At 42.2% G+C, this 20379-nt stretch overlaps 1 protein-coding gene across 3 annotated transcripts in view; it reads left to right on the forward strand.

The window, feature by feature from the left end:
* The window catches only part of AFG2A (AFG2 AAA ATPase homolog A), a 213381-nt gene extending 201353 nt beyond the window's left edge, over positions 1–12028 (forward strand). For 2 of the 3 annotated variants that reach the window (XM_054989936.1, XM_054989937.1), the window contains exon 16: positions 11204–12028. In XM_054989936.1, the coding sequence (XP_054845911.1) occupies positions 11204–11380 (177 nt within the window). In that variant the 3' untranslated portion in view covers positions 11381–12028. The remainder of the gene's footprint in view (positions 1–11203) is intronic. The other variant, XM_054989938.1, reaches the window with a different exon arrangement.
* Positions 12029–20379: the final 8351 nt, after the last annotated feature.

The following is a 20379-nucleotide window of genomic DNA, read 5'->3' on the forward strand; positions in this document are numbered from 1 at the left end:
AGCCTTTCAACATATATGACTGTTAGACCTCACGGGGGTCCCAAGGCCCATGAGAATAAACTTCCCAGTATCAGAAATGGCTGCTAGGAAAGATCCGAAACCGTCGTCCCTTCCACTAACAGATCACTGAATCTAACCCAATGTCTGACTTGGCTTCTCAATCCAAGTATTTTCTCTGTGTTGGAAGGATCTAGTTCTGTCAGGTCTGCTTCTCTGGACCTGTTGCTGCTGAGGACTTGACCGCCTTGCTTGATCCCAACCCTGCCCCCTCCTTTGGCCTTCTTGACTAATTGTTTCTTTTGTTGGACTTGACACCCTGGTCTAACTATGAACACACCTCTTGCTTTCGGCTCTGGTGTTCCAGCTTCCTACTCTGTAAGACTAGATTAGTCTACCCCAATCCCCCTTTCTCCTGACAGAAGATGAGACATGTCTCTCATCCACTGTCATTTTAGTGGCCCAGGCTTCAACCAAAACATATTGTCTGTTAACAGGAGTTGAGAATTTGCATATTCCTTTTGCCATCTGCTATGGGGGTGTATATTTGGCTAAGAAAGGTCCTTTTTGTGACTTAAAATGTTTGACATGACTACATAATATGAATTTCAATTAATATTGGAACAACCCAAGACCTTTGTAAGCAGCTAAATACTGATCATATCACACTGTATTCTTGTTCCCAGGGGACTTTGTCCCCTATTTTACACATAAGTACAAGCACAGGCAATTCAGTTGGAGGTTGTACAAATAACTTTCATAGAAGAGAGAGGGTGGGTTGAATGGGGATATTTATTATTATCCCCCTTTCCAGTCAAAATTGGCTTCCAAAACCACTCATAGGAAATAAAAACAAAAAAAATTACATTTCAAATTCAGAACAAATGTTTGTCAGTTCAATATATACAGAAAATATAGAATAGCTTTATCACACATTTTAATTGTAGCATAACTTAATGTAAATTCAGTAACATTTAATACATATACATAATGATATATATTTGATCAGAAATTCAAATGTTCAAGAACATTTTATCAAATGTTACTTTAGATGAGCTACTTTCTCTTTGAAATTTCAGGATCTCCAGTTGAAGTCTCAGATATTTGGCTTTGACATTTGATTTGCTTCGTTAAAATGAGGGAAAGGAAAGCATGGAAAAGCTTCAATGAACTTGTGAGGGAGATTTAAACAGCAATAGATATTAGCTATCACCCTCACAGGAAGTTCAGAAGAGCCCTCTAAAGTACATCATCCTAAATACACAAGCCAAAGAATAACTTGATGCAACTCCCAAAACCTTCTCTGGACAAGGGCCATATCATTTGTGCTTTTAAAATGCATGTAGCACTTCACTGAATCTCAGTAAATGTATAAGCAGGATTAGTAAAGTTTTATATAAAAATAAGAGAAAATGAGAATCTTTCAGGATTACTTGCCATATCTCATCTGGAATGTATTTCAATCAATGACTGAAAAACATTCTAAGAAAGTTCATTTTCTAGTGACATCTAGTGAGACAGTCCATCACAGAGGAGCTGTTTTGTTGTTGTTTTCTTGTTGTTGTATGCTCTGAATGATGATCAGGGTAGTTCGTCATTTTTGCTGTTCAGATCTTTTTGCTGGACACGGTTCTCAGACTGTTAGGTATATTCCCCAAAGACCTGTGCAAATAGCCAAACATCTGTACTTGCTAGATCTGCACCACACTGGACCAGTGGTCTGCATACCAACAAGGTAGCTAATAGCATGTCATCAATATGCAGAAGACATCCAACTCTATATCTCGCTATCCAGGTCCCCACAGGATGCAGTAGAAATCTTAGATTGTGCCTGACAGCCGTAGTGAAATGGTTGGAAAATAACAAATTAAAATTGAACCCAGACAAGACTGAAATGATGCTTGTTGGAAAGGCAGAGCTCTTGAAAGGCATTATACTCTCCACTTCCAGTTGAGTTCGTTTGACCTGGCAGGCTCAGTTAAGAGCCTAGGGGTTATACTGGATTCAGCACTACTACTAGAAAAACAAGTTCAGGCAGCTGCAAAAATGCTTACTACAATCTCACTCTGGCCTGGAAGATGGCTTCTTAACCTTGACACGGCCGACCTGGCCACCTCAATCCATGCTATGGTAACATCAAGACTATTGTAATGCATTATACATAGGTCTCCCATCTAAGTTAACTAGGAGGCTACAATTGGTGCAAAATGCTGCAGCTCAACTGTTAGCAGGAGTGAGCAGGAGCAGGAGCATCACTCCCATCCTACAGTCACTCCATTGGCTACCTGTCAGTTACTGTGCTCACTTCAAGCTATTGGTTATTACATACAAAGCTCTTCATGGCCTTGGCCCAATATACCTACGGGACTGCCTCCCTCCCTATACCCCTCCATGGCAGCTTCGTTCATCTCAACAGAGTCTCTTGCAGGTGCCAGCCTGCACATGGACGAAATCAACAGCAGCCCGTACATGAGCTTTCTCTGTGTTGGCCCCTCCCTATGGAACGGCCTGCCCGAGGAGGTCAGGAGAGCCCCCACGTTCCTGGCTTTCCGCAAACAATGCAAAACCGAATTATTCAAAAAGGCTTTTTTCTCAGCTAGGAGAGTTGTAGGGAAGGAGTCTCAGATGTTTTGCAAATGAAATAGGAACCATTATGCTGCCTTACATATTATCTGTCACTTTAAATATGTACTCCTATATACTACCTGTACTTCATTGTGTTTAATGTCAGTCCTAGAATTCATTATGTTCTGTTTCAGCAATTCTTCAAACCCATATTGGATCCTTGCTAATGCTATGTCTTTGTAAACTTCATTTACCCTATGACATTGTTTATGGAAATGTTCTTTGACACTGTATGGAAATGCCTGCCCTTGTCCTTGCTGGTTGTACTAATCTCAGTGAGTGAGAAAGACAGACTATAAATGAGATGAATAAATAAATAAATGAACTTGTTTTGACTGTGGCTTTAGATGGCCAAGACTAAAAATGAGAGGAGAGGCAAGGAATTACCAGTGAAGGACTGAGAGATTATAAGAGTGTCAGATGGTAACAGAAGAGCAGTTTATGACTAGAGGTGGGCACGAACCACAAAAAAAATGAACCATGAGGTTCGTGGTTCGTGGATTTTCACGAATCAGGAACCACAAACTGGCACAGAACTGGGCCCAGTTATGAACCAGTTCATGGTTTGTGGTTCGTGGGGTTTAAATGCCCCTTTTCAGCAGCTTAGTAGCGGCAGGGAAAGGGGCATTTGACAGTTTAAGGGCCCTTTCCTGCCTTGCAAGTGGCAGGGCCCTTTAAACTATCAGCTGGCAGGCGGCAGGGGGGGATCCCTTTAAACTGCCCAAACCCCACCCACCCCCAGCCCCAGCCTCACACTTATCTTGGCCTGCGGGCCTGCAGCGTCCTCCTCCTCCTCTCACGAGGGGCAGAAAGGCCGTTTTCGGCCTCTTCTGCTGCTGCGTGGTCCCGCAGGACAGCAGAAGAGGCCGAAAACGGTCTTGCCGCCCCTCAAATGGCTGCCGCAGTGGCCATATGAGGGGCAGGGAGGCCATTTTCGGCCTCCTCTGCCACCGCATGGGCCCGCTTGCAAGCAGCAGAGCCCTTTAAACTATCTGCTGGGATCCCCTTGCACGGGCCTGCTTGCAAGCGGCAGGGCCCTTTGAACTATCAGCTGGGATCCCCACCACCAATATGACCCAAATGAACCAGTAGACCAGTTCGTGGAAGTTTATGGAAAGCAGCTTCCAAGAACCACTGGTTCACGACCCTTGACCTGGGCTGGTTCATGGGTTTTTTGGGGTCATATTCAGGTTTATGACTCTAGAACTGTTTGGGGACAAGTTTTGTTCAGAAAAATGTGTCTTGAATGGGGACTTGAAAGAGGAGCAGGAGTCAATGTGACAAACAGAGGAAAGTTAGAAATATATGTGTGTACCATACATGTGTCTTTTTCTTTTCCTATCTAGCTCGTTCTGACAGGATATCTGTTAGATGCCCATTTTATCTCCAGATGAAATAAATGCCTCAATTACCAGGAGTTGAGAGCCCTCAGTTTTTGAGAATTATCCAACCCTCTCTGTGAGATTTGGGTCAGATTACAACTGACTTTCTTATAAACACTGAGCAAAGATGGAGATGCAGCAGAAAGAACCCTTGGTAACTTGAACAGTGCAGTCCTAAACAGAATTACTGCAATGTAAATCAATTGAATTCAGTGGGCTTAGACTGGAGCAACTCTGCCTAGGATTGCACTGTCGTCTCCTGTTTCCAGAGCATCCTGCAAATAGAAGGGATACAGTGGATCAGCTAGTACGAATTCCTTACTTGAAAGAATATCCTGTTCCTAAAATATTGCTGTTAATTCCCCCCACCCCCCGGAAGTCTCAAAAGCAATGTTTCTGTAGCCTGCTAAAGCAGTTTATTTTATTACTTGATCTGCTTTTATAGTTTGGCCATTTCACCTGATGTGCAACATCAATCTACTGCAATCTCTCCTGGAGCCTCATTTTGGTTGTAGCCTTTTTGTTCTGTCCTCTGTACATATGACAAACAGTTGCTCCACTTATGTCCTCCCTTTCAATATTAGACCTGTCATCACAATCTTCTATTATCTAAACATGCTTGATTTGTGGCGTTTCAAAGTATTGTTTGCATTGTAATCTGTTATCTTCTTAACGTGCCCCTAGATCTCTTTGAACTTGTCAGTGTTCTTCTTGAAGTGTAGTGCCCATAGCTGAACGGTGTTCCAAATGGTGTCTTATGAGCACTAAGTTGCATGGTACTTTGCTTTCCAGACCTTGAAAATAATAACCACCACATTCATACAGGTATTAATATATTGAATGTGCGGAAGACTTACTGGAGATTCTACAGATAGTCTGTGATCTTCTTAGAGGGAATTGGCAGTGTCTACAAATTAAACTTTCTCTAAATGAAATAGCTCTTAAGAAAACTTTATCACAAATAAAGCTTACTCTCTCATTGAGGTGTGTATGTGTAGTTAACTTCCACAAATATAGCTGAAACTGGCACTTGGCAGAGAATATTGTTTAAAAATATTCTGTCTCAGCATGTACAAACTTGTTCTTTTAAAAAATACAGAATTCTTTTGTTAAAGGTGCACTCCTGCCACATCTTTGCCAGATTGATGGGATCTATATTAAATCAGTGTGTTTTGAAAAGAGACCTGCATTTAGTACTTATCGTTACAAATGTTAAATTGGAATTTACATTTAATGTATTATCTTGGAATTCACTGTCTAGTTAAAATTCACAAACAGGAGAGTGACTAAGCTTCAGCAAGGCTGAGCATAAACCCTAAGGGTACTAATTCTTAGAATGATTGAGAATGCACACTCTCTTTCTAAAAGCTCTATCTATACAATCCAGAAAGGTTCAGCCTAAGCCCCATGAAAACCTTCCAACACAAGTTTCTCCGTTTATTACATGATCTCTGTGTTATTTCTAGGACCTCATTTGCTGCCTCTTCACTCTTTCTCTGAAGACAAATGACAACCAGATGTGCATTAGTAGAGATAACCAAATATCATTTGAATACTTGATGGACATGCAGCAACACAGGCAACACTGAATCTAATTTTCATAATTGGTCTGTGATGTTAACGCACTTTTCCAAGCATATTTACATGACAGTATATTCCCAAGCCATCTAACCCCCTCAGTTGTGGCTTTAGGATATAACTTTGTGAAGAGTTTCAGAATTTTATGTAATTCCTTAAAACAACTCTTGGGGGGGCGGGATTTCTTTTCTAGTTTAGGAATTTAAATTCTCTTAGGAGGGCTCAATTTTAACATAATGCTATGCAATGTGTCTTCCCTCTCAATGTGTAAAACTGTACAATTCAGTTTTAATAATTTATATTGCCTTTTAAATTGCATGATGCTTGTTATCTCTTTAACATTATTCATGCATAGGTCTTTTATCATTCCCGTTTTATAGACGGGATACTACTGAGCATAAAAGTGGGCATGATTTACCCAAGCTTGTTTTATGATTTAGCAGAGGCATGATAGGAAGGGAAATCTTGCAAGAGGCCTATACTGAAAATTGGTGAATTGTAAAGGTATTGTGAATGTGGTATGGTAAAAACTGGGACTTGCAGATGTTTCTGACTTCTCTAAGTAAATCAGAGAAACCTAGTTGGCATGTTTTATTATCAATGAAAACAAGGCTGTGTTTTTGCTCCTACTTATTCTTTTACTGCCGCCTTGAATGTACAAACCAGTTCTGATTTGCACCTGTATGCAGGAGAAGAAAACAGCCACGTAAAATACAGCATGTTCAGAATTTTCAGGTACCAAAGAATGAATAAAACAAAACTGAAACTCAAAGACAGAATTTTTAAATTCATGATTATGTGTAGTTTCACAGCATCGCACAGGGATGCCTTGAGTGGTGAATTATGGTGACTGAACATGTAGCTCCTTGCTCAAAAAAATACTGTGGCCTTAATTTTCTTCTCATTGATATCTGTTTTTTTTAAAAAAAAATGCAGTGACACCTTTTGATTTTTTGTGAGCGTCATTTGCGATTTAAGCAGGTGCATGTGACAGAGGCAGGGGAGTGTTTTTAGCACTGACCCTTTGGGATTTTCATCTTTCCCCCCCAAAGGCCTAATGTTGGAAGCTTTTCACTGTCCTGCATGCTGAGTGGGAAAGTTGGTGTCCCCCCTGTCTAATCCTGCTTTTCGGGGTGCCCAGGAGGCACCCCTGTCATGTTAGCATGCTGTCTTGCAGGTAGTCTTCCTCCGGGAAGCACTATAATTTGCACTATTCACAAACCACCCCAGGATGCCAATCTGCTTCAGGTTCCTAATCCTTTTCTCACGCAGTCTCTTGTAACCATCTACAGGGGGGGAAACAAGCTTGAAAGAAAGGGAAAGGAAAATGAAACACAATGTACAAGGCCGACCTATCGGGCTACCAGTTGCTGCACATACAATCAGCACCAGCTGCAGCCCAATTAAATTCAATAGTTCACAGGTGTTCCTGGCAGATGATGCATTAACCCAGCCACTTTCTTGAAAATACCTAAGATTTGAGCACAGAATCGCGTTTCTTTCTTTCCCTCCCTCTCCCTCTCTCAGTCTTTTTAAGATTCTTTAAAGCTTGTTTGGAGCACTTCAAATACAAAGAAGTTGAAAGGAACTTTCAGCCCTTTGGAAGAAAGTTAGTGCTTAAAACCACAATGGGCCTGACTCAAGCAAGCTGAATCAACTATTCATCTTGGCTGATTCATCCTGGCAGATGAATTGTCAGGTTATCAGCACATGGTTTCAGGAGTAAAACAGTTTATCCTAAAAGTGTTTTCACCCAGGAAGCCACTACGGATTGACGATGAGCTTTGTTTTTTCATTTAGTTTAGTTTTCATCTTCTAACACAGAACATTTTTTTTTTTAACCAGTGACTGATTAAAGGTATTTGAGGTCAATATTATTAAGTTGCCCTCTTGTGCATCCCTGTTGTAAATGGTGAAAGTTCCACTGCTTTTTTTTAAGATTAGAGCTGCATCACTATCTATGAGATATATTCCGCATTTTTTGTTTGAACATGGTAACTGTGTCACATTTCAAATATTCTAGTTCTCATTGTTGCAGAGAAGGATTGCAAAGTATGCCCAGAGGCGTAGAAATAATAAGATATCAACATGGATGTTATTTTTACAATAGGTAATCTAAAGCAAAAGAACAATTTGTGGGGAGTCTGATGTTTATCTAAGACTATTGGATTTGCTTTCCAGTTTCCTGCCTCTTAGAAACACATCCACATGTGAGATAACAGGCCAACATAGGGCCTCCTCACACATTACACAAACCCCAACCCCCAACTCATGGTTAATGTCTGACTGTAAACTTACCTTGAAAGGGAGGGCACAAATCATCTCCCATGCACTCCACGTGGAGGTAGAAGAAGTCTTCAGCCCCTCCTTTCACCTCCACAAGCTTTAACTAGTTGGATTTCTGTCCTATCGGCATGCCATTTTTATTCTTGCCTTCTTTCCTAAGAAGCCATTTGCACAGAGCTTCCTTTTCACAGTTTTCGTCACACACACAGTCTGAAAAGCTAGAGCATGGCTCATTAGCTTTGCATACGTCTTGTACCCTGAAGGAGGGCTGCAGAAGCCAGGCATCATTGGTAGGTGACTTCTTCACCTCCAAGTGGTCAGTGAGGCACTTGAGATTCCCAAGATTTTCTATCTCTATGCCTTCAGTTTGGTTGCCACAACAGTTATTGCAGACTTTAACTAGTTGAGAAAAGCCATGGGGGGAGGGCTGTTTGCATTACTAACAATTCCATCTTCCTGTATCATCTACCTGAGCTGGATCAGCTTTTAACACCACACCACATACTGAACAGATAATAAGCCTCTGAATACTAGTGCTAGGATGTACCTTCAGGGGAAGGCCTTGGTGCCTTTGGCATCTGTGCCCTGTTTGCTGGCCCTCCAGGACAACTGGTTGGCTGCTGTGTGAAGCAGGCTGATGGACTTGAAGGACCAGTGGTCTGACCCAGCAGGGCTGTTCTTTATGGGAGATGGGAAGCATCCTGGTTGAGTCTCCCTGCTCTGCCTGTGCCCGGCACTGATATCTCTCAGCTAGACACTGAAGGCAGTGCCTGGTAGCCCCTGAACTGCCAACTTCACATTGTGGCACATCTAATGACATTTACTACTTTGCCACCTGAACAGGTACGCTTAATAAGGGAATTACGCTTAATGGGGTCTGTTCCAGAAGAGGAACAAAGGGGGGAGGATCTGTAGACCAGGACCAGAAAACAAAAAGATTATATTGTTCTCTTCTGTCTCAGAACCCCCAATATGTTAACCAAAGATATATAAGCAACCACTAGCTAGCTTTTAGAAGGAAACCGGTGGTTTCAATCATTTAAAAATAGATATATGCAGACATATAGTTGAGGAAGTAAAGCGAAAACTAGGTCTCTCTGTGGTTAAGCTAGAAGAGGTGTATGTGTGTGCTAATGTGTGACAGCCTATCTATGGTAAAAGACAAATATGAGTAAGGGGTTTCGCAATCAGAGGAGTGGGAGATGTAAACTAAGGCGGAGTTTTAGGCGAAAACCGGAAAGGTGTAACTCCCAAGTACCTCAGCCTATGGGGAAAGGGAGAGGGAAACTGCGGACGGGGATAGGATGCTTAGAATCTGTCAATTATTAGTAGTGATTTGAAGTCTATAAAAATGTGTGTTCAGGAAGCCTCTGGGTTCCTTTTAGGCACCCACGGGCCCGTGTACTTTAATAAAGCAGCAGCTTGTACCGCTCGAAGTCTCGGTCTCTCTTCTTGTGGTTTGAAGCAGGAAGGCATTGGCTGTCTGGCCCAGCGCCTTCGGGCGACAACATCCTACTTCTGTGTATACATCCTCTCTGCCAGTGCAGCAGGAGATGCAGCTCCTCTTCATTGTCTATTGGCCGCACTACCTTAGTCCATGGCAGCCATTTAAAATGTTGCAGATTCGTGTACATGTGCCTGGCCCACAGGCACATTAGGCTGCTGGAGTTTCAAGTAAAATGTCCACGTAAGTGTAAAATGCAGATTAATTTCAATTAAGAACCTGTTTTGAACATTCAGCCTTGCTGACATGCCCTGCTCTTTGCACTTTTCACTGAGTGCAGCTAGACAAAGTGGGCCAAACCTTATGATTTTGTTTATAAGATTTTTGTGCCAATGTTCCTTAAATTGTTAGCTGGGCTTGCATCTGCTCCTGGCTTGCTTTTATGAGGCCAGCATGCCTCTTCTTCTAGCATCTGGAAGCAGCCAGGTCTTATGATAGGATACTGGAAATATGGAGTGGGGAAAAAAATCGTCTAGGAAGGCCTGATGTAGCATGCGGTTTCTTCACACAGTTGTGTCGTTGATGCTCACAATTATAGTGTTAAGATGCATTTAAACAGATAATGGGCATGGGGTTTGGGGAGGGAGATTTTTTTTGTTAATATCCAAAAATGATTAAAGAAGAAGGAAATATATTAAAGTTTCTATTACTTTTTAAATTATCTGAAAATGACATGCAGTTGTGCTTTTAGTACTAGCTGGTAGACTATTGCTAGGTGTTTCCTGTTCACTGGCAGCATGGGCAATTTTTCATTGGATGGTGTCTTTACTATGTTTTAAAACATTAAAATGCACAGCAATAGAAGGCTGCTCAGAGGTAACAACAATATTGTTGTAACTTGACAAAGCTGTCTGAATCCTTGCATTTGTGTACCCCTCTCCCCGTTCCCCAGAAAGCTTCCCTGTTAAATTTTCTAAAAACCCTAAGCAATGTTAGCAGCCCTTATTTTAGCACAGGCCCTGGAAGTCTTTTCACCGAATGAACAAACAACAAAAAATATGCTGAATGGTTGACAAATGCATTTCAGCTGGCTCTTTCATTTGCACACATAAGGGCACAATCAATATCAGTCTTCTTACACTGAAAATCGCGGTCTTCCTGTTCATTCCTCAAGCACTTTTCACCATAGTAATGTCTCTTTAGAATGACATTAACACAAGGCTCTTTCCGCTGCCTGAAGTCTAGGGAGCTTAAAGAACACATCTCAGCCTTTGAGCTATTACTTCTTCTTTCTGCACTTTTCTCCCTTCCTGCTTTCCTCTTGCTTTTTATGGTTGTTTTTTTTAAAGCTATGGTTCTAAATAAGAAAGGAACAGCTACAGGGGGGATTTGATCATCTCTCTGTTGTTTCCAGATTTTGAATAATCTGTCTCTACTTATGTTTGGTGCTCTGGTAACAAACAGCAACATGCAAAGTGCAATGTTGTGTCTCTAATGAATTTTTCCACCATGCCCTTCTTTTACAGATGCTCTGATTAATATTCACGAAAATTATAAAAGAGCTTCTATTGCATGTCCAGGGGTGATTCAGTGCCCACACAGTCATTTTGGGTACCAACTGGGAAGGGATAGCAATGTGGGAGGAGGCAGAAGGTGTGGCTTGCACTCGTACTGTGGCCACCTGAGTTCACTGTGGGCTGTAGAGGCCCTTCCAGTTTATCCCACCAGGAATCTTACATGCATGTGCAGAAGGTGGTATGTACTTCTTCCTGTGTCTTGGATCCTGCTGGGTACAGCAGCATGAGAGGAGGCATAAACCTTAGATCTTCAGCAGATAAAATGTTGCAGTGGTCCTTTTTTAATGAACATTTTTTTCTTTTTTCATTTACAGATAACTGCTGTTTGTAGAGAAGCTGCCCTTCTGGCCCTTCAGGAAGATATACAGGCCACAAGTATTATGGGACAGCATTTTCAGCAAGCCTTGGCTATTGTAACCCCTCGAATTCCATTTTCTGTACAGCAGTTCTATGAGAGTTATCAGCAGCAGAGTGGTCTGCATTCACTTTGAGGCACAGATGAATATATCCATAGTGTGGAGTGAATCAAGGAACTCTTCTGTCAGTCAAAGTGCAAATATTCTTGTAAACAAGAGGGTTTGGGATTAGCAGATTATTTTTTGTAAGTCAAATGTTTGAACATAACTTTGATGTAGAAATTTTTCTAATAAACCTGCTTGAATAGTGTTTGGGAACCTTGTCAGTGTGATATAAATCACTGAAATTTCTCCATTAATAATGACATAATTTTATGTTATTATTATAACAGTACAATTATACTACCATCATTTTAGGCCTCTTTCTTTCCCCTTCAGAACAGTAATCCATTGTCTTAAATTCTGTATGATAATCCAATAAATGTCCACCATTTAATTCTCCCTTCTTCCCACATGCATGCACTGGCCCCACTATTCCTTCTCCCTCTGTCGTCTGTAATACTGAAGTCAAGGGAGTTCTGAATCTTTCTTCCTGTGGCTGGCTACAAAGCCACCCTTCGTTGCTCTAGACACCCCTGTTCCCTCACAAAACCACAAATCTTACAGGAAATCAATCGTCTCTACCCCCCATCCTAATCACTGCATTTTATGGAACCATACAGGCTGAAATCCTCCTCATACCTTCACTGTTACTTTCTTATTTCACTATGCTGGATGACTGGACAAATCAATAAATGGCTTTCAAACCACTGTTGCTTCATGCCTATATGCCTGGAAGTGGAGAGAAGTGTGTGTAATAACCTGCAGAAATAGAGGAAGGAAGATTTGTAGCCCAGAGTTGCCTTTGGAAAAGAGCGGGAGTAGAAAAAATATAAGACAAGATGGGAAGGTGCCATTTGATAGATATCCTTATCAGCTCATTATCATCTTCAGATATATTTGTGAGAATTTAGACCCCCATATGGAAAAGTGAACTTACTTAATAGGGAAAAATGATTTAAAGCTAGCATTTGATATAAAATCAGACTGTTTCTGTATGAAAATTAAGAAGTAGAAATCTTAGGTAATGTTACAACTTTCATGTGGAGATAATTGAATGGCTGCTGATGTGAGAATGATGCCTTCACCACCTCAAAAATGAATGAAGGAATTGGCCCTCAAAGTCTTACCATCAAGTGTTTCTTTTTAAAAAAATTAAAAGCATATTTTATGTTGGCTGTTGTGGGTTTTCCGGGCTGTATTGTCGTGGTCTTGGCATTGTAGTTCCTGACGTTTCGCCAGCAGCTGTGGCTGGCATCTTCAGAGGTGTAGCACCAAAAGACAGAGATCTCTCAGGACAGGATCTCTCAGAGATCTCTTTGTCTTTTGGTGCTACACCTCTGAAGATGCCAGCCACAGCTTCTGGCGAAACGTCAGGAACTACAATGCCAAGACCACGGCAATACAGCCCGGAAAACCCACAACAGCCATCGTTCTCCGGCCGTGAAAGCCTTCGACAATACATATTTTATGTATTTGGCAGAATCTGCCCTGAAGTATTTGCCAAATGTTTAATTTATGACATTGATCCAATTTGCTAACATTCTGCTCATCAAACAAAAGATTACAGGGTAATGTTTTATATTCCTGTACCGATTTTTAGGAACTGTTCAATAGGCTGTATTGTCAAGGGGCTTCATAACTTAACGTCATAGTTCTGAGAAGTTTTACAGTTGGTTCTAACAATTTACATATAACTAAAGAGTGTTTTCATCGTATTTTTTCTACATCCTTACTTATGTATAAAAGTTTCAAAACTTGCCTGTTTGGGACACTGTGCTGTCTACTGAAGCTTTAACAAACTTTAACAGCTTACTTCTTGGCTTTTTTCCTTTGTAAAAAAAAATAGTGCTATTAGCTTCCAAGTAGTATCCTTGGCAGTCTGGAAAATGGGTATATTTTGAGTTGTGAAGTGGGCTGATTGCCAACAGCAAATTTTTAGTCACACGGTGGTGATGGAAGATATACTTGAAAATCACAGCTGTGGTGGTGAAGATGTACTTAACAACGCCTGATAAAGTCTTGAGAACCTGGAGGTGTTGCTGAATAAGAATCCCAGTGATCAGTGTGTGAAGATACAGGAGCAGCACACAGACCTTTCCTCCCCACAGCTTGCCCTTGGTCTGTGGTTGCTGCTTATGAAAGTAATATTGATCAACAGAATAATCAACTTGCAAAAAAGACTAAGCAAATATATGGCAGAAGAAATTCTATATGAATGAAATGCTCAAGGAAGAAGATTCTAGTAACAAATGTCAGAAAAGGAAAAATTTATATTAGTATAAGTGGGGGACATGCAAGGACTTGCAGGAGACCATCTCATTTTCCCCTCCCCAACTCTTTCCTTTTTCTGTTCCCTGGCCGTCTCCATAGTCACTCCCTTTTTTCTGCTCCCTTCTCTCCCTTCCACCAGCCAACCTACCTATATCTATATCTACCCAGCCTGTCTTCAGCATTCCTTTCTTCCACTGGTAGTCTTTCCACCAGAAAACTCAGGCTAAGTTGCAAAGTGCCAGCTGAATCAGACTCAGTTGTGCAGTGGGGAGCCTGCAAGAATTTGCAGGAGGTAACTCACTTTCCCCTGTACCCCATCCACACACCATTTCCCACATCCTGACCAGTCCAATATCCTCACCTTTCCCTGCTTCTTTCTGTCTTCCCAGTTTGGAATAGTGCTTAAGAGCATGTGACTCTAATCTGGAGAACCGAGTTTGATTCCCCTCTCCTCTACTTGAAGCCAGCTGGGTGACATTGGGTCAGTCACAGCTTCCCAGAGCTCTCTCAGCCGCACCAACCTCACGGGGTGATTATTGTTATGGGGATAACAACAACATACTTTGTAAACCACTCTGAGTGGGTGTTAAGTTGTCCTGAAGGGTGGTATATAAATTGAATGTTATCATTATTACCTACATTTTATCTGCTCCCCACCATTTTCAACTGGTTTGTGGCTCCTGGGCTGGCATTCAAAGTTCTGAGTAGTTTTGATAGACTACTCCTCCCCTCTTCAATTTTCTCAATTTTATCTCTGATAGAAATTTTTTAGGGTTTTTTTTGTTTTACAGCTTCTGCCTAACATGGTAAGACAAGACAGATTGGTTCAGGACCCTGGTTCTCTGAAAGGTAGCCATCGATCCTAAGGATTGCATGGTAGAATACACACTACCACCATAACTGGTGTGAATCCTGGAGAGAGAGTGCCCATAATGCTTAAGAAAAAAAAATTACAGGCTCGTGCTTCCCAGAGGAAGTTTGCTTTCGGAGCCTTCTTTGCTTTCTTAGCACTGCTTCTTAAGGAGGCCCAGAAGCCTTTTTTTTAAAAAAAACTTGTTTGAGAGAGAGATTAGCACACTGCCCTCCTTTATGCTCTCCTGCTTGCTTGTCCTTCTCTGATGGTGACTTTGGGATTTATTACTCATCTTTAGGCCTCCAGGATCTAAATTCTAATTGTATTTGTTTTAGGTACCATACATGGTTCCCAAATTAGGAAAAATCTAGGGAAGAGCGTGAGTCACTCAATAGAAGTATACTTTGGAAAGATTTTCAGGAAAGATTTTTTTGCCAAAATTGGACTGTAAAACTTAAACCTGAAAGGTTCCTGGTTTAAATTATACTACCCTTCAGGATAACTTAATGGCCACTCAGAGCAGTCTATAAAGTGTGTCGTTATTATCCCCACAACAATCATCCTGTGAGGTTGGTGGGGAGAGCTCTGGAAGACCTGTGACTGACCCAATGTCACCTAGCTGGCTTCAAGCGGAGGAGTGGGGAATCAATATTGTCTCTCCAGATCAGAGTCCTGCCACTCTTAACCACTACACCAAAGTGGCTTATAGCATGTGGAAGCAAAGCCTTTGCCTTGCAAGTTGAGCACAGCCCCAGAGAATGAAATAACTTGCACAGAACCAGTAAGCCCTCCCCAAACCAGTGAAAAGGTGCAATGATGGGCAGAAAGTGGAAATGATGGTCACAGAACTGCCAGTCAGGATTATCCTGTTCGGCAGGAAGGCGGGATGTCTGTTCTGGTTCAACAACATCCCTGTCAGGCAGATATTTTCTGAGCATCTTTTGGCCCTCGCTGTCTCGCTTACTTCCTGTGACAATGAAAAAAGTCATCAAGGTATCAGTAAATAGACAAGATTTGTGACTGCCCTTGATTGTTGGAAACAATTCTGTTTTAGCAAGAGCATTTATGGTATTAATAGGTGTCCATCTCAGATCTTGATTAGTACATTTCTGCTGGCATATCACTAGTGTTCACGTTCAAAATTCCATGTATGTTTTTAATTCTTGTCTTGTTGTTATCTAAACCAGGTGTTCAGTTTCAAGTAGAAATTGACTATATTATTCTTTAAATACCTGATTGTACATATTCAGCCTTTGAGGGGAAAAAAACAAAACTTTACATTTCACTGGGGTGAAGAGAAACATGGAACATGGGCAAAATTATCATAAGAACATGCAAGCAACAAGATGAGATTTCTTCAAGATGAAAGATAACACCCATTCCAGCATGATATAAATATGAAATCAAATGTGTATTCAAATTCAAAATGCATGAATGGGTATGATTCATTCTGATTTTAAGCAGATGAAGCAACAACTTCTGGCCACAGTGAGATGATTTGTGGTTTAAGTAAGATTACATACATCCTGACATCCTAACCTGGATAGTCCAGGCAAGCCTGATCTTGTCAGATCTCAGAAAGGTAAGCAGCATTGACTTTGGTTAGTAATTGGATGGAAGACCTCCAAGGAAGGCCAGTAGACAGAGGCAGGCAATGGCAAACTACTTGTGCTCATCTCTTGCCTTGAAAACCACAACAGAGGTTACCATAAGTTGGCTATTACTGGACAGCACTTTACACTACACATCCCGGCAGCTCCAAAGGTGGTTCTTCTAGGTGCTGTTTCAATAATTTGAGCCCAGAGAAGAGGCAGCCTTCAGCTCATGTTCACTCCATACTGTTTCCATAACTATGTAGCTGCCATCTTGTACAGAAAGCCCCAGACAAAAGCTACCTGTCCTATAGGACACTTTTGTTTACAAATATTAAGACTTGAAAAATGTTGAAAGAAAAGGGTTTTCCCCTGTCTGCTAGGGAGGGAGTTCCCAAAGAATGTTTATTTTACATTTTAAAAAACCCTGCTTATAAATATTTTCTCTTTCAAAATGGTAAGTGATTTTTTAAAATAATATTGTTACAGCCAACTCATGCTGTTAAAAACCTCTTAGATCCAAGGTTTAAAGGTAGTAAAGTTTATGATGATAACATTGTTATTGCATTTGTCTGGAGGACTACACAAGCAACATTTTTAAAACTTACTTTTGGAAAAGAACTTTCAATTGTATAATATTGAGCACCTTAAGGTGTTTGGTCCAAGCGTGGGAGCCTGCCAATGCAGTTGACTTCTGCAAAATGGCATGAAGTCCTTTAAATCCTCTTTCTTCATGCTTGCCTCCAATTCTTGCATCTTCTGTATCCTGTGAAAGAAAGTGCTGAATGTTTGAAATGAAACCCAGTCCAGGAAGAGAAGAAAACCAAAGATGCAGTGGGAAAATATATTTAATATATCACACTAGATCCCTGCGTGTTTTTCATGTTGCTTCATCAAGGTATCTAATTAAAAACAATTTTTTTGTATCTCAAGTCCCAAAGTTTGTTTTATAAAACTGTCTATACTTATATTTTTTAAAAAGTTCTTGCTACTATTATTTTCATGTATTTTGTTTTTAGTTTTCCCCTGACAAAGCAGTGTGTGAAATGTGTAGGTATCTACAATTATACATTAAGTATAATCTCTCATTGCACCTTTGTTTTTCTTCTCTGCCTGGGCTCTGTATGGTGCATCCCCCCTCTTCAGTGTTTCAATACTGAAAACAATCACATACACATAATCAAAGAACAATCTGATTTGTAAGAATCAAGAAGCTTCTTTAGGGACTGGAGAGAGACAGAGACGAGAATGAATGAACTTCTGTCTGTGTTGAGTGAAGCTAGCGGCTCAGCCCTGCCCTTCTTTGTGCTTGAGGAACTACAAGAACGCTTGCCTCTAGGAGCCTGTGCTGCCACAGAGGGAGAGAGAAAGAGGAGAATGAACTCCTGCCTGTGCTGAGAAGCCAGCTGCTAAGCTCCACCCTCCTCTGTGCCTGAGAAACTATTAGAGCACCTGGTTCCAGGGGCCTATGCTGCCAGAGAGAGAGGGAGAATTCCTGCCTATGCTGAGAGAGATCAGCAGCTTTGCATGGTACTAACTTGGTTTATGTCTCACTTTGATGCTCAGCTGGATTTTAGTTCTAGCTGTATACATCTCAGGCCTGTGGGTTGAGATGTGCCCCTGGGATCAGAGTATCACAGCAATTTGGGGGGGGGGGGGCGAGGTATGACAGTTGGAGGAGGTATGGAATTCAAAGAAGTGGGTTGAGATTTATCTAAACTCCATCCTATCCCTCAGAATGATGGTGCTTATGACAAACCTCTCCTCCACTGTGAGGCAGATAGACCTAGTGGAATGGCTGAGGGGTAGCTGGATGAAGTTAAATATTTTGAAAACTGAGGTCCAGTGCCTGGGAAGGACAATTTGTCACTACCATTTCTCAACGGAGCCCAGCTTTCTGCTGCGGACTCTTATGAAGAGTTTGGGGGATTTGCTTGATTCTAATCTTTCCATGGACAAACAGGTGTCCATGGTGGCTAGAACAACATTATTCTCTCTTAACCAGGCCCAACAATTTTCCTCATATCTATCCAATCCCACCTTGCCACACTAATCCATGCAACGGTCACCTCTTGTTTATAATACTGTAACTGGCTCTATATAGGGCTACCCTTGGAGATGCTCCAGAGACTTCAGCTGGTGAAGAATGAGGCTGCTAGGTTGCTGACCAAGTTATCATTGTCGGCTCATATAACACCGATTTTGAAGTAGGTGCATTGGTTACCACTTAGCCTCTCAATCCAATTCAAGTTGTTGGTCCTCACCTTTAAAGCCCTTTACCTCTCCCCAGCCTGCTTTGTTCACAGGACTTGCTGGTGGTTCCTGGCCCTGGGGTGGCATGATTTTCTTCCACCAGGAAGACAGCCTTTATGAATGGAGTGGACTGCACTGTCAGAAGGCACTCGTACTCTGCAGGACCTGTTGATGTTTTGGAAACTGTGTAAGACAGAACTATTCTGGCATGTCTTTGCCATTTAATATTCTTTTGTGAGGTAGAACAAATTGCTGTGCATTTTTATCTATCTGAGATTTTTATGGTTTAGATTATTTGAGTAGATCTAGGACAGACATGAGGACCCAGGTGTAAAACCTTTCTATGCTAAAGTGCAAGAGGTGGAAAGGAGGGGATGAAGACATTACTCTTGCCTCCATGTGTGCAATGGAGCCAACCCCATCCCCCACACTGTTTTAAATATAAGCTTTGGGTTACATATTAAGCATGAGTAGAGTTGGGGTTGTAAAGAGAATTGTGGGCAGATTAGGTATGATACCCCCCTCCGCATTTTTATTTGGAAGGGTTCTCTATTGTTTCACATTTCTACTTATATCCCCAATTCAGTCCTCTGACAGGGATGGTCTCCTCATGGAGTACATGTTTTAGAATAACAGCCAGTTCACAGGAGATGGCACATGAGTAACAACATATTGCACCCAGGGGCGGCAGACCTATTGAGGCCAGGTAGGCGGTGGCCGCAGGCGCGGGGTGCCGGAGGGAGCGCCGGAGGAGGCTCGGCGGGCGGGAGCGTGCGCCACAAAGCACCAGCCTCCTATCCCTCCCACCCCGCGCCGCTGCCGCCGCCAGCACAAGCCCCTGGCCAGGCACAGCCACCGCGGGCAGGCATCTGAGGCGGCGCAGGCAACCGAGCGGGAGAGCTCGGAGGCCGCCCGCCGCAGCAATCGGGCCGGCGGCTGCGCGTGCACTCCCGTGATAACGTCACACGTGACGTCATCATGCAGGCCGGTGCGCGTGCGCGCGCTTGTGCGCGCATGGGGGCACCCAGCCGGCCGGCCGCAAGCGAGGTAAACCCTTGCTCCGCCCCTGATTGCACCAACCTCTAGGGTACATTTTCAGGGCTAAACTGCACTTTACTCTTGAGCTTTGTGGTCATAATTCCCTACCTTTCTAAATATTAAGACAATGTGCTTACCAGGAGGGTGATGGTGATGCAATTTAGACTGAAGCAGTGACATCAAAGAGTGCAGAATTTTATCTCTGTTGCTTCTGCCATTTTCCCAGTGCCTCCCTGTTAGAACTGCTGTTCGCTCAGAAAGGGGAAGCATAGGTATACTGTCTGGGTGGCTGTAAGTTTTCCTCTGTGATGCTAATCTTGAGGCAATTTGTATTAAGAAAAGGATATGTGGAAAGGGTCAACTCCCTGCCACACTGCGGCTCTCATCCAAAATGCATCCTGGTTGTTTTTACTTTTTATAAATCTGGTTGAGACCCTGATGTTAGATGCCCTGTGCCCAATGTAGTTTGCTTCTCACTGCTGCCTGCTGACAACAGTGTATGCGCGTCTCTCTTGCTGCCTTTGGAAAGGATGCCACTGCTCCCGGGCCAGCTCAGAGAGCCCTGCAAAATACTCCCACGGTCCAGAGTCTGCCAACAAGCTGCCAGTTAGCCATATCTTCAATACAGCATTCAACTGGGAAGTGTGGGAAAATACTGTCTAGACACGTCCTAATATTATTCATTTTCTCTTAGGAAAGGAGGTTTCAACTATTGCTGTACTATACTGTTCTAAGTATCAAAATATTATTGGTTTAAATCAGGATATACATAGACATTACAAGAATAATTCTTAGAAGCAATGTTTGGTTCTGGAAAGAGAACTGCCAAGGGGAGGGAAGAGTCCCTGCATGCCAGGACATAAGCGCCATTGAATAACATAGGACTTATTTCTGAGTAAACATGCATAGGATTGCTTCCACAGCTTCCTATTTTTCTTTTGTTAGTTTCGATCCTGCTTTCCCATCACCAAACACCTGACAACTTCAAAGAGGCTCAGAAGCCCACAATGGTGTCTGTGTGTCTT

The sequence above is a fragment of the Eublepharis macularius genome, chromosome 10 (assembly GCF_028583425.1).
Source record: "Eublepharis macularius isolate TG4126 chromosome 10, MPM_Emac_v1.0, whole genome shotgun sequence".
Classification (NCBI taxonomy): Eukaryota; Metazoa; Chordata; class Lepidosauria; order Squamata; family Eublepharidae; genus Eublepharis; species Eublepharis macularius.